General features: G+C 41.1%; 1 protein-coding gene across 3 annotated transcripts in view; it reads left to right on the top strand.

Moving 5' to 3' along the window:
• Positions 1-14,726, top strand: part of GLI2 (GLI family zinc finger 2) — a 400,515-nt gene extending 385,789 nt beyond the window's left edge. For 2 of the 3 annotated variants that reach the window (XM_031959941.1, XM_031959940.1), the window contains exons 12-14: positions 6,049-6,330; positions 8,468-8,804; positions 9,893-14,725. In XM_031959941.1, coding sequence (XP_031815801.1) covers positions 6,049-6,330; positions 8,468-8,804; positions 9,893-12,339 — 3,066 coding nt within the window. In that variant the 3' untranslated portion in view covers positions 12,340-14,725. Of the gene's footprint in view, positions 1-6,048; positions 6,331-8,467; positions 8,805-9,892 lie in introns of all 3 variants that reach the window. The other variant, XM_031959942.1, reaches the window with a different exon arrangement.
• Positions 14,727-15,003: the final 277 nt, after the last annotated feature.

Here is a 15,003-nt window from a genome sequence, read left to right as displayed (position 1 = left end):
GAGTGGAGAAGGGGAAGGGAAGTAATGGTGTTCAGAAGAAACCCAAATTAATAAAGTGAAGTACTAAGGTATCATGGGAAAAATACTTTGCTTAGAGTCCCTGGACTTCAGATCATGGCCAGCCTCTTGCTGCTGACTTCATACATGATATTAAATAAGCTACTTAAACTCTCAATTATGTCATCTATAAAATGGGATTTCCAGAATTTGTCTCTCAAGATTATGGTAAAGACAAAGATTATTTAAGCACTTTGCAGATGTATTCTATTATTCTGAATGCTACCATCAGCTTATTCAATGAAGGTGTGATTCAAATTGTTACACTATAGGAAAATGACTGTCATAATGATTTAACTTTGCATTTAACTTTTCTGTGGAACCTTTCTGCACCTGGTAGTGACGCTCTACAAAAGCAAATAATGCCTTGACCTTTTGATGTAAAATGATGAAGCACAATACATGCTTTGTTAATTCCAGTTAATTTAAGCCCACTACTAGTACTTAGGGAATCCAGAAAATTGGCTTTATTAGAATGAATGTGATGGTCTGCTGCAACAAGTGAATACCTGTAGATTGAATTTTATATTGCCATTAGTCTAACAGACTAAAGAAAATCTCCTAGTGTTTAATAATGGTTTTGACCATTTAGAAAATTTGCTATTAGACTATAACAGGTATTTATCATTCAAGAAAGAAACTTAAACTATAGCTATTAAATTCATATGAATGTGGAGCTACATACCTATGCATATGTGATGTATATTTCAATCATTTCATTGTTGTGTCTGCTCTTTCCTTGAATAGAGCTTGCAAACCTAATCAAATATTAGAAGATGGTCAGTCAATCAACAGATTAACAATCTTTGTTAAGTGCCTACTGTGTGGTGAGCACTCTGCTAGGTCCTAAGGATACAATACATACAAACTTTCCTTGCTTTCTATTAAGGGAGATAACATGTACATATTTAAAATATACAAACTATTCAAACTGTACAAAAATAGAATATGCAAACTAAAAACAAGATAACAAATGAGGGAAGATATAGGCATTATCAACTGAAAGGACCAAAAAAAAAAATTGTGTAAAAAAACTTTGTGTAAAAAAAACCAACAACTTGAAGTTTAAACTGAATTAGTAAAGAAACAAGGGATTGTAACAAGTAGAAGTGAAGAGGAAGAAGTACATTCTTGACATGACCAGAACAAAGGCATGGAGACAAAGGATGAATCAGGGGAATCACTTCCTAGTGTTTTTTGTTCAAAGGAAAGGAAAATTTTGTTCAACCATGAAGTGCAGGAAGGGAAGTAATATATAATAGTAGGCATAAAAAATCTGGATTAGTATATTGAGGCCAGATTGTAAAAGGTTTTAAATACCAAGCAGAAGAAATTGTATTTGATCATAGAGGCAATTTGGAGTGATTGGAGTTTTTTTTTATTTTGTTTTTTTTAATAGAGTAGTTACATAATTCATTTTTATCAGATGATTGGAGGATAGATTAGACTGAGGAAAGATGAAGCAGGAATGGCAAATGATACATTAGTACAATAACCTAGGAAAGATGAAAGCTATATGAGTCGAGAAAAACTGACAGATACAAGAGATGTTACTAATGTCAGGAAATGGCCAGATAAGGCAAGGTATATGGGAAATGACAAAATGTATTCAAGTCGCAAATCCAGATGACTAGAATGATGGTACTGCCCTTAACTGAAATGGGAAAATGTAAGAGGTGGGAATTTGTAAGGAACAATATTTAGTTGTTTTGGATATAATGAGTTTGTGATATCTATGGGCTATCCAGTTTGTAATGTCTAATAGGCAGTTTGTGATTTTGAACTAGAGCTCAAGAGAATGAATGTGATTGGATATACACATATGAGTAGCATCTTCATAGAAATTATACTTAAGTCCATGGCAGTTGATGAAGTGATCAAGTGAAAAAAGAAGTAGAGAGAGAGATGAGGAAAGAATATAGAGACTTGAGGTCTTCCCACAGTTAGAGAGGGTATGTTATGGATGCGGAACCAGTGGTCATAAAGACAAGCAAGAGAACCATTCATTATTTGCTGTGAATCAAATAGTTCTTCACTTGATTGTTGTGGAAAGCATTGCAGTTCTTAGTAAACTAATCCTTGGAAGCCAGATATTATGGCCCATTTCAAAGCCTTTCCTGGTCTACAAGGCTTACCATAGTTATACCTCTACTGGCTTAATTGTTGAGAATGGAAGTTCACTCCCATGCCAGGATGAGGTATCAAAGAAGAAAGATGGCATGTATGGATCATATAAATCCATTTAGAAAGCTTTAACAGAAGGAATCCTAGACTTAGAATCCAAAGGCTTAAGTAAGATATTACAGTAATGGGTGGGAAAGTTCTTTGTAAATTCTGACAGAGGTTTCATCTGTGTTTTATAGTCATAGGGAATGAAGGTGCACCTGTGGGATTATTGGTACAGGGAATCCCAGGGAGAGGCATTTCCCTCTACCAATGTAAGTCAGCACTTTCTTTGCATTTATGACCACAGGTTTGCTTGATAATAGCACCTACTTTATAGGGTTGTGAGAGTCAACTGAGATAATAAAAATGCTTCATACAATGTCTGGCACACAGTGAGTGCTATTATAAATGTTAATCATAATTTTAAAAAATTTTATTGGTCAGAAGGACTACTTAAAACTAGATCTTTCATTTCTGAGGCCAGTTTTTCATATCCTAATTATTTGGGTACACTAAGGCAAATTGCTTCCTTTCCTTGTGCCTTACTTTTCCCATCTATTAAATGGGAATAATATTTGCTTTATGTACTTTACTGAGTTATTGTGAGTCAAAGGAGATAAAACATTTGGAAAATTTTGAAGCTAAGACAACTCCGGGACACTTTTATTTTTCTGCAAGGCAAACAAAAAAAGACAAAGAAACTGAAAGCAGTTGGCATATGGATACAGGGAATGACAGCTGCAGATGGCCATGTGACATTGATATTATGGCTCTTTTCTCTTAGATCTTTACTCTCAAGGATTATTTTACAGAGTTCCTCCTGGGTGCTCATGTTTTGGGTCTAAGGCCCTCAATTCAACTGTCTATGAACATATCAAGACACTGAGGTCACTGCATGAGCTACCCCAGGAAGTCTGAGTCAAACTCCTACTAGGAAGAGCCACAGCTTTAGCAGGAATTAGAAATTAGAGGAGTGATTGGTCCTAGAAATGTTTCTTTCTTGTCAGAGAATTCATGTCACCATTTTCCCCCTTGGAATATTTTAATGACTTCTCTAAGCAGTTCCAATGTGCTCATCACCAGTATTTTGGCTTTAATGAAAGGATCTGGCAAGAACAATGGAACTTCTCAATTAACTAAAAATCCCCACACATCATAAATACCAACATGAGTTATCACCTTCTATAGAATCGATTGTAGTAAGAAATAGCTCCTGACATTTACCATACCCCAAACACTTCTTTTTCTCTGGGTCATACCAACTAAGAACCCCTGCTTTCACGCTTATATCTATTACTAACTCCCTAGCCTGCATTTTCTAACCATATTTCCAAATGATTCCTCTATTAACCATCCACTCTGGCCATGTTGATCTAATAATTGACAGAGTGTCCCCTGAGGTTCCAGAGCAGAAAGATTATGATAAAATGTTTATAGTTTCCCCAAACCTGGCATGTACATTCCAACATCTGCTTTTTTGCTCATCACCTTTTCCCTTACTCTCTACTGAAGTAAATCCTACATGTCCTTCAAGGCCTATGACTTCATCATAACACTGAAGCTTTCAAGGTTGTGTTTGGAGAAAGTAATGAGGGAAAATAGTTGATATAATAATGTGAAATATATTGTGGACCTTAAAAAAGTTATTCCTCCTCCCCTACCCCACCCCGAAAGCCCAGGTCAGGAATTCATTCAATTTAGCAAACATTAAGTGCCCACTTTGTACATAGTATATTTCAGTGAGTAGTTGTAGCTAGCTCAGAATTAAGAAGACCTAGATTCAAGTCCTCCCCATGACACTGACTGTGTGACCCTGACCAAATTACCTAACCTCCCAGATGCCCCCAGAAAACTCTTTAAAATTCTCAGTTGCCAAGAAGGTACTGAACTATCTTCATTGAGGACTTTTTATTAGGAAATCAGGTGAGGGGGAGAAATGATCCAGACACTATTCTAGGTGCTAGAGATCTCAAGGTAAAAATGAAAGTCTCTTCCCTCAAGGAATACCTAGGGCCACTTAGGGCATACATTGACTGGCTAGTCTTAGACAACAGACCACATCATCTTCAACTATCCTTCCTTTCCTTCTACCATCTGCTTGCTACCCTCATCTTATCTACCTTATGCTTTCTACTTCTCAAGAATAAAACATGCTTCCCTTCCTGGTCACCTGTCTCCTAGAGTATCATCTTCCCCTCTTAGAATGTAAGTTTTAATATATTTATTCTAGCACATAACACAGTACCTGATGCATAAAAAGTGATTAATACATGCTTTATTATTTGTTCATTTGAAAAGCTTACATTGAATTTTGAAAACTTCCTATGTTAGCATATAGAACAGTAGGGTTTAATTCAAATAGAAACAAAAATAGATTAGAAAAGCACAAATGAACATTATCTATGTTGTAGTATGGTTTTATTTATTTTTGTTAAACATTTTCCAGTTACATTTTTTCAGTTATATCTTAATCTGGTTCAGACTTCAGAGGATGGTGATCTGTGGCCATGAGCTGGATATCACTACCCAAGAAATCATCACTTGATAAGAGTTTGTTGGATGAATTATTAGTTTCAATATTTGAGAAAGAGGAAAGGTGTAATGGCAACTAAGTTTAAATTTAACAGGCTTAACAATGTAACAAATGTAACAGTTTAAATGTAATCACTCTTGGAACAGTGATGAGCTTACTAGACTGGGAGCTATGATCTCAGTCATTGCTCAGCCATTGTCATGGCAGATGTGATCTTAGGGTGAGTTGCTTGGCTTGAATTTCCTCATCCATAAAATGAAGATATTGATAGGATTAGAATAAATATGTGATTTGTCCTTGGGAGCCTAGTATGACCAAGTCTGATAAATTCTAAGATGTGTTGATTTGAGGTTTAGGTTTTAACTGGCTTGTAGAGGATAAAGATAGTTTTGTTCTTGTCTGCATGTCTCCAGTTCCTAGCCCAGTGCCTGGCACATAGAATGAACTTACTTCTTACTGATTGCTTACACATGTGCATAGTAAAATTTAGAGAATGACATCAATTGCAACTGTTGCTGAGATACTGGTCATTTCTGGATTATGGGAATACATCTGGAACATTTGACAATCACCTAAATAGTCGTTCCCTTCCTGCATCCATTCAGCTAATGGTCTTTGTGCCCAGCACTGTGCTAAATCCTTGGGCAAGAGCAAGGAGGAGGTAACCGAGAAGATGTGTAATTCGTCAGGTTTTTCTTTTTTCTGCACTTAATAGTATTTGTTTCAAATTACATGAAAAAAATAGTGTTCAACATTAATTTTTATAAAATTTTGAGTTACAAATTTTTCTCCTTCCTTCTTCCTCCCTAAGACATCAAGGAGTCTGATATAGACTTGTATATGTATATGTACATGTACAATTATATTAAATGTATTTCCATATTACTCATGTTGTGAAAAAAGAATCAGAACAAAAGAGAGAAAACCTTGAGAAGAAAAAAAAGTGAAAATAGAGATGCAGTCTGTTGAAAAACTAATACCACACTTGGTATAACAAGATATACATACATAAAACAACTAGGAAAACAATATAAAGCATTATACAATCATATATTATAATTGCGTGGTCTGGACCTTACAAGGGAGAACCAGAGTCATTAATAATTATCTTATAGAGAATGGCTTGAATTTGGAAAAGGTGAAGCAGGGAGACTAATCCAGTCAGGGAGAACACCATCTCCAAGAGATTGTTATGGGGAATAAGCATGGCATATGAGAAAGGCCCCTTTTAATAAGACCATGAGGATTTAACAATCTCTTGTATCATTAACATCAAATTCCCCTTTCCCTAGAAACCCTATATCTGCAAGATCCCTGGTTGTACAAAGCGATACACAGACCCCAGCTCCCTCAGGAAACATGTGAAGACAGTACATGGTCCTGATGCCCATGTCACCAAGAAACAGCGCAATGATGTCCACCCAAGGGCACCTCCACTCAAGGAGAATGGTGATAATGAAGCAAGTGCCAAACAGGGCAGAGCAGGGTTGGAAGAGAATGCTGAGGCAAACAGCACCAACCAGGCAGTGGAGGACTGCCTGCATGTCAAAGCCATCAAGACCGAGAACTCGGTGGTAAGTATCAACATAGCCCTTTCATCCTAATACCCCTAAATCTTATGCATTTATTCCACTAACTGGCCAGATCACAAAGCTAAGCAATATAATTCAAGGAAGTTTTGTCCTCAGCTTCTACAGAATGGCTTGAAACCTATGAGCTTTGGTAAAAAAACCTGTCAAAGAGTGCCCCAAATCAATTCCATATTTTCATCCATGCCCTTGCCAATAAATTCCATTTCTTTTCTTTTATAATCTTGACTTATAAAATTATTTGACAAATTTTCATATGATGGGCCTGGGACATAAGAACCCAACTGATTATTACTTTCTGGGACAAAGAACCCAGTTAATTAAAAAACAAAATAAAATTTAAAAACTGGTTGCTATATTTTCCTTAACAGACTAAGACCATGAGGGTGTCCTAGTGAGACATGAGCCAAAATACCTCCAGACAGGCGTCTCTCCATGTTTCATGTGATGATAAAAAAAAATAGTTTTAAATATTTTAGAAGCTATGTATCTCCTTTTTTATGTGTTGCATAATTAACTTTTAGCTGTGACTCCTTAATTCTAACCACTTGTTCTTTGTTTCCTCTTCTTTTTCTTATTATACCTCTCTAAGGATAGTCGGTACTAAGGTGAGCAGAGTATCACTTTGTGTTAGGCTGTTGTATAAGTGCTGTCTGTACCTTAGATGTGATGTACTAGAAATTGGTTGGTTGTGTGTGTGTGTGTGTGTGTGTGTGTGTGTGTGTGTGTATGTATGCATGTGGGATCTCAAAGGATTGATTTGATTAACCCATTTAAGGTCTTAAAATAGAGGCAGCAGAGAGGAATACAAGTAAATAATAGTTCTTATTCTTTTTCACTTGATATTCCTTGAAGAGTACCTGCCTTCCTTCACTAATGCCATGATCTAGTCAAACTAGCCTTCTTATCATTTCTCATACCCAGTACTCCCTTCAGTGTCTCCATTCCTTTAACCTGCCTGCTCCATATGCTTGGTATACTTATCCTTTTCAACTGTGTTTCTGAGTCTCCCATTTCCTTTAAGACTTAGCTTAAATGCTGTCTTCTCCATGAAGACTTTCCTGTTCTCCCTAGGTGCTACAGTTCTTTCTTCCAAAATTATCTTGTATTTATTCTTCAACATATTTTCAATAAATCTATTTATGTGCCTACTGTATCCCTGATAATATACAAGCCCTGATAGTATACAAGGTAGGGAATGGTTAGCTTTTGCCTTTGTATCGCCAGAATTTAGCACATTGTAGTGCTTAATAAATTCATTTTTGTCATTTGATCAATTGATAAAGCAAGGAGCTGCATCCCTTACTGCTGATTCTTAGACAAACACAAGAGATGTTGTTAATCCAAATTAATTATCATGGTCTCTATTCAGTGGACTCAGAAATCTTGCCCTGTTAGTTCAGGTCCTCTGATGCATAAGGTGGAGAATAGGAATTAAAATGGGCAGAATGTAGGTAAGATGGCCCTTCTGGACTAGGATCCCTTCTACCTCTGAACTTGACAGATCCAGTTTGGTCATCCCAGCAATCACTCTTTTAGCAGGAGAGAAAGCAAAAGCAAAGTCCAGAGGGTCCTAAAACCACAAGCCAGCTTAATCCCTCCATTCATTATATACCAAAGTCACAACAAGGAAGCCAGGAGCAGGTGGGGAGTAAAATTTCCAAGAGATCAGTAGCAGCCCTTAGTCAACCAAGGAGATGTAGTAAGTACTGAAGTTCTTAGCAAATACCGGTTAAAACTGAAGGACAAGGACAATACAAGGACTCAAGACTATAGGAGTCATGTGTAAAATACATTAGGAGGAAAGGACACAGTCCCCATTCTTAAGAAAATTATGATTTGGCTAGAATGATAAACCTAATGGGAGATGAAACAACTTGTACAAGATACAACCAGTCACTAGATGATATATAGGTGATAAGTGCTAGAAGAGCAAAAAGGAAGAGATCACAGTGTTTGATCCTGGCTTCTCCTTCCCTTGAAAGTTCTCTCATGAATAAGAACATGTATATAGGTGTTAGTCAGTTTGTACATTGATATGGGACTTTACCTCTGGTTTTTAGCAGAAAAGTACTGGTCCTTGATTGACTAGCTCATGATCCTTTGGTTTATTTTCCTTCAGTTGTATCAGTCCAGCCCCGGGGGCCAATCATCCTGCAGCAGTGAGCCCTCACCCCTCGGCAGCGCCAACAACAATGACAGTGGAGTAGAGATGACCATGCACAGCGGGGGTAGCCTGGGAGACCTGACCACACTGGATGACAACGCTCCTGTCGCTGACTCGACCGTCCCCTCAGGTACGTCAGCGGTCAGCCTGCAGCTGCGCAAACATATGACGACCATGCAAAGGCTTGAACAACTCAAGAAGGAGAAGCTTAAGACAGTCAAGGATTCCTGTTCATGGGCAAACCCGGCTCCTCAAGTCCGAAACACCAAGCTGCCTCCTATTCCGGGAAATGGTAAGCTGTCAACTCACACTTTCTTTGCAACCTAGGGGCAGGGACATGACATAATAGAGATGAATGATGGAAGGAATAGGAATCAGGAAACCTCAGTTTTAATCTAGTTCTAATCGTGGGGACTCAGTTTGCTCCTTCATTCTTCAAATGAGAGGTTGTATCAGATGATCTCTAAAGCACTTTAATATCTTTAAAACTACATCCCACCTTTCTACTATCTTACTCCCTTCCACATAATCTGAAATCCAGTGACATTTTGGTGTCCTTGAGGTTGTTTGTACCAGATGCGCCTCCTGACTAGGCACATTCCCTGACTATCCTCCAAGCCTTATCTCCACCTCCTGGCTCTCTTCAAGTCCCAGTGACCTCCCACTTTCTACAAGAAGCTTTCACTAATCCCTCCTCACCTTAGTGCCTTCCCTCTGAAATTATCTTTGATCTATCCTTAAATATCTTGTTAAATAACTCTTTGCATGTTGTTTCCTTCATTATACTGTGAGCTCCTTGAGAGCAGGGATTTTTTTCCCCCTTTACTTTTCTCTATAACTCTGGTACATAGTAGGCACTTAAAAGCTTGTTGATTTGACATACCCAAGCTGTAGAGTGCCTTCTCCCTCATTTACTTCCTAGATAGGGGAAGTTCCTAGTGAACTCAAGTTTTTTCCTTATCTATTAAGAGACATTTTAATTCAGCATGCCTGGAACTCAGAACTGGAAAAATTTTTAACTGGTTAATTTTTGAATAAGAATACACTCTACCTCATCCCTAATAGCCAGTTATCCAGCCTCTGTTTGAAGACTTCCAGTGAAGGGACCGTAAGTAACATGTTATGTTTTCCACAATTCTTTGACATTAATTATCTCATCAGAGTCTCACAAAAATCCTGTGAGGCAGCTGTGGCTAAGTTGACAGGTAAGGAAAGTGAAGGAAAGAGAGCTCAGGTGACCTCAAGCTCCCATGAATTAAGAACCAAACAGAAACGGTGACACCGTTTTCCTTAGCCTTAGCCAAGGAGTCTTTCTAGCGGATCCAGTGATGCAATGAATGAAGTTACTACTTGGGTTTTTGGTTTGTTTCTTTCCTCCAGGCTCTATTATGGAAAACTTCAGCGGGCCCACAGCCCCCCTGCCCAACCCGAGGATCATGGAGCTGTCGGTGAACGAGGTGACCATGCTCAACCAACTGAATGAGCGAAGGGACAGCACCACCAGCACTGTGAGCTCCGCCTACACCGTTAGCCGCAGATCCTCCGGCATCTCCCCATACTTGTCTAGCCGCCGTTCCAGCGAGGCTTCTCCCTTTGGGAGCCGCCCCAATAATGTCAGCTCGGCCGACTCCTACGACCCCATCTCCACCGACGCCTCCCGCCGCTCCAGCGAGGCCAGCCAGTGCAGCGGAGCTCCAGGGCTGCTGAACCTCACGCCGGCTCAGCAGTACAGCCTGAAAGCCAAGTACGCTGCAGCCACCGGCGGTCCCCCACCCACTCCCCTCCCAAATATGGAAAGGATGAGCCTCAAGAATAAGATGTCTCTCCTTGATCCATCAGAGCCTTCTCTGCCACCTCCCTTCCAGCGTCCACTAGGACCAAGGCGTGGGAGCGATGGACCAGGGTACGGGTATGGTGCCGCCCCCACCTTCCCCCATGAGGTTACTGGCAACGGGACGAGGCGAGCAAGCGACCCTGTAAGGAGACTGGCTACTGAGCCTTTGTCCCTCCCCCGGGTGCAGCGCTTCAACAGCACCAACAGCATGAACCCGCCTCATCTGCCACCCTGCACAGAGCGGAGGAACTTTAGCCTCCAGAATTACACCCGCTCAGATGGAACCTTGCCCCGCCACATGTATTCACCTCGCCCTCCAAGCATCAGTGAGAATGTAGCTATGGAGACAATGGTAGGCGAGGCCGATGGCCCCAGTGGGGAGGATGACATCATGTTGCCTGATGATGTAGTACAGTATATCAAGTCACAGAGTACCGGTGCCCCTGAAGAGAGTAATTCCCTGGCTTACCATGGAGAAGCCCCAAGTTTCCCTGGGAGCCTGAAGCTGCCAAGCCCGGGTCTACACGGCCCACGCAGAATGGTGGCTTCCAACTCTCCTGGGAGCCAGCCAGCCCCCATGATGGCTGATTGCCAGCTTGGCTATGGTAACCCCACCAACCTGAACAAAAACAATATGCCTGTGCAGTGGAATGAGGTAAGCTCAGGCTCTGTGGACGTCCTTTCCAACCAGCAGGCCAAACAGTTTGCTCAGGGCAACTTAGCTGTGGTACAACAGAAGCAGACCTTTGGGCAGTACCAGAGCTACAATCAGCAGGTCATGCAGACAAGCCCCAGTGATCTCGACAGCACTCAGTCCAGCCTCCTTCCAAGAAATGGGGTTGTTCCTGGGCCCAGGGTCAATTACATGCAGGTCCGGCAACCACTACAGGCCAATCCCTGCCCCAACATGAACCCAGATTTGAGCCCTGACACCGCGTATAGCCAGCCTCACCCCATGCTGAGCCCAAATACAATGGGGGCAGACATTAGCCAGCTCTCTCCATCCTGTAGCAATATGGGAGTCAAGGCAGGGCACCTGGGCCTCCCTCAGCAAATGGATGTTGCCTCTGACCCTTCCCTAATGGTAAACAACCGGAGGGAGCACACATTACCCAACCCAGCTATGCATATGGTGACCCCACAGAACTACTCACAGCAAAGCCATCACCTGCCACCTTCCATGAGCCAAGAAGGCTATCACCAGTCCCCGGCTCTTCTGAGCTCCCACCAACCCAATTTTGTTGACCCCCAGCAGAACATGATGGGGTCAGTGGGACAGAGCTTTGGACCAGGCCTAGTACAGCCACGTCCACCCCCGGAGCCAAGCCCAGCCAACAGACACCGAGGGGTACGCTCTTCACAACAGCTGGGATACATGAGAACCACGGCATATCCTATGGCCACTGGAACCCCCAGCCAGGAGACTGGGGAAGCTATTCCCAAATCAATAAATGACATGGTCTCGCCACCACAGCAGCAGCAGCAGCAGCAGCAACTGCCACAGCAGAATACCAATGGGCCCCGGGATAACAGCATGATGTACTACTACGGGCAGATCCACATGTATGAACAGAATGGAAATTTTGAGAATCATGTGGACTGCCGGGTAATGCAGCAGCAACAACAGCAGCAGCAGCAGCAGCAGCAGCAGCAGCAGCAACAGTGTCCATTAAACAGCATCAAGCCACATGCCATGGCCTCCCCAGGAGCCAATCAGGTTTCAAGCACTGTGGACTCCCAGCTACTGGAGCCCCCACAGATTGATTTTGATGCCATCATGGATGATGGCGATCATTCAAGCCTAATGTCGGGGACCCTGAGCCCCAGCATTCTTCAGAATCTCTCCCAGAATTCCTCCCGCCTCACAACTCCACGGAACTCCTTGACCCTGCCCTCAATCCCAGCAGGGATAAGCAATATGGCTATTGGGGACATGAGCTCCATGCTAACAACATTAGCAGAAGAGAGCAAGTTCCTTAACATGATGTCTTAACACAAAGCACAAGGAGGCAAGGAGGGAGGGGCTGTTTGCCAAGCAATCTGATGAATGTGCTTTTGAAAAATAATCACTTCCTAGAAAATAGAGATTTTTTTTCCCCAACAAGTATTAAATACATGAAAGGGATTTTAACAAATTATCTGTACAGACTTCATGAACTTTTTAGAGGCATTTTTGTACCTCTGTGGTGTGTCTCTAGTCGTTTTTTGACTTCTTTTACAGAACACTGAGAAATGTTACAATGGAGAAGGGGCTGGGGGACTCCTACAAGCATTTTCAAGCCTTCCATGTAAATGCACAACTATTCTCTGGCTCCCTCCCTTGTGTTATTTGACTAATTGAAAACTTCTCATTAGCCACAAGCTTTTTCCTAAACTATTTTCCAAGCAGATTTGGGGAGGAGGAGTGGTGAGGAAAGGAAGTTGTATTTTGGTGTGAATTTTAAAGCTATGATGCATATTTAGCTCCTATGAAATTTGGTGATCCTTATGGTGCCAGTGAGGTAAAGTATTCTTTACCCCCAGTCCCCTCCCCAATTCTTCTTTAAGAATACTATAGTGGATCAGTAAGTACCCTGGCACAGAGGAGAAACCACCAATCCCATCCAACCACTCCAAAAGTGCCTTACTATGCTCTGGTAGGGAAGTATCAAAATATAGGGCCTGATGTTAGGAAGGCACCAAATTATAGGGCCTGCAATCTTTGTAAGATATGTGTGCATTAATAAAACATTCCAGTGTTGCTAGAATGACATACCCATGGGCTGAGTTCAGAATGGTGGCTCCCTTGTATCCAGTGTGTTTACAGTGTCGTTGACATTGTATTTAAAATGAACCCCATCCAGAAGAAGAACACTCATTTTTATATACCTCTAAGGTAATGATGATCCTATATATTAGGGATAGACCAAACTTGGTGTGACACATTGGAATTGTACTTTCCAAAGGAGGTGGGTAGGGGCAGTGATACCTACCATTGGTGGGAAACCATTCTTTTTTCCTTCCTAGGATTGTCATCCTACTCAAGAAGAATATTAGGAGTCTACTTAAAAATCTGGTGTCAAGAAAGAGAGAAATATGCATTTACCAAAAGCTTCTATCTTTTCCTAATACATTATCCTCTTGCTTTGCTATGAAAAATGCTGTAGGGCTTTCTCACAGCCCCTCCCTACCCCACCCCCCAAGTCTCTGAAGGGCACTTATTCTCCCAGCAGAACGATAGCGTCCAATCCTCTGACAATGCTCATTACTCTCAGCTGAGTTACAAATGGGTTATACCAGCTGTATCTCCAAAATACCCCTTCCTCCTCCCACCTCCCATTCATTCATAAAGGAATGATGAGTATTGCATGGTACGCCAGCTCAGGGGCTGGGCTGGACCAGCCCTTGGGAGCACTGAGGGACTGTCACTAAATTCTCCTGCTCAGAGGGGCTTGGCCCAATTTGGAATATGAAGAATGCATTTGGAGCTTGGATTTCCAGGGGTAACACTTGTATCCCCCAATTTTTATAATGGGGTTTGCAGCTGTCAAAATCAAACCTACTACTCCGTTATCAGTGATATGGGATATTTTCTCATCCTCTGACATGACTTAGGCCTTTTTATGTCCTGTGACTGCTGAGGGGATCAGTGGACAAAGTCAGAATGATTAGTCCTGTGCTTCACTATCTATCATACAGTGCCCTGAACTCTTACTTTTAAAAGGTCAGCTCTAAATGCACAAATCTTGGATGTTCCAAAGGTCCCGAAGAGTCTCTGGCTTCCTAATGGTGTTCACTCATTTACTGAGATAGTATTATGATAACCATACCGAATTTGTATATATTCTGTATAGAAGACACCATTACTAAAAATACTGTAGGTGAATGTTGGGTCAGATTTATATCTCAGAAACATTTTTAGCTGTTTTCTACATCCTACAAATTGAGATGACACACTCAACTTGTAAATAACTCTTTTTGTACATTAAAAATAATTTTTCATAATTTATTTTGTCTGTCTGCTTACTCCTAGGCAGTAGTTAATGAAAACCAGGACAGTAATTTTTGCATTTGAAATGAGTTTAGACTATATTTTTTCTTTGATATTGACATTGCTTTCTAGCCAAAGAAACATTTTAAATTGGAGTGTTGGCTAACCAATTTGGTTCCTGCAGCTGAGAGCTTGGTGGCTCATCCGGGCATGATTCTAAACACTAAGTAGTTTTATAATCAGTTTTTATAACTGGGTCAATTTGTAGATTCTTAAAACTGGAAAAGATCTGGGAGGTAATCTACTTTCCTTTCTAGAGAGGAGGAAATTAAAGAAGCCAAGAAAGGTAGCAAAGCCAACTCAGGTTTCCTCATGTCCAGACCAATATTTTTTTTTTCTGAAGCAATTGGGTTCACGTAGCTAAGGAAATGTTAAGTGTCTGAGACCAGATTTGAACTCGGCTCCTCTTGACTTCAGGGCTAGTGCTCTATTCAGTGTGCCACCTAGCTGTCCCCACACCAATATTTCTACTAAATTGTGCCACCTTCTTAGGATCCCTAGAGCTTTAAGGCCATAGACTGAGAATGGGACTTTTCTCTGCCAGTAGAACTCATTCATTTACAAAGATTTTGGCTGAAAGGAGATAGAAGAAAGGAGAAGAGAATAAGCATTTATATAACACCTACT

This window comes from Sarcophilus harrisii, chromosome 3 (genome assembly GCF_902635505.1).
Source record: "Sarcophilus harrisii chromosome 3, mSarHar1.11, whole genome shotgun sequence".
Lineage (NCBI taxonomy): Eukaryota > Metazoa > Chordata > Mammalia > Dasyuromorphia > Dasyuridae > Sarcophilus > Sarcophilus harrisii.
The sequence above is the reverse complement of the archived record's forward strand: the minus strand, read 5'-3'. Positions and strand labels throughout refer to the sequence as shown.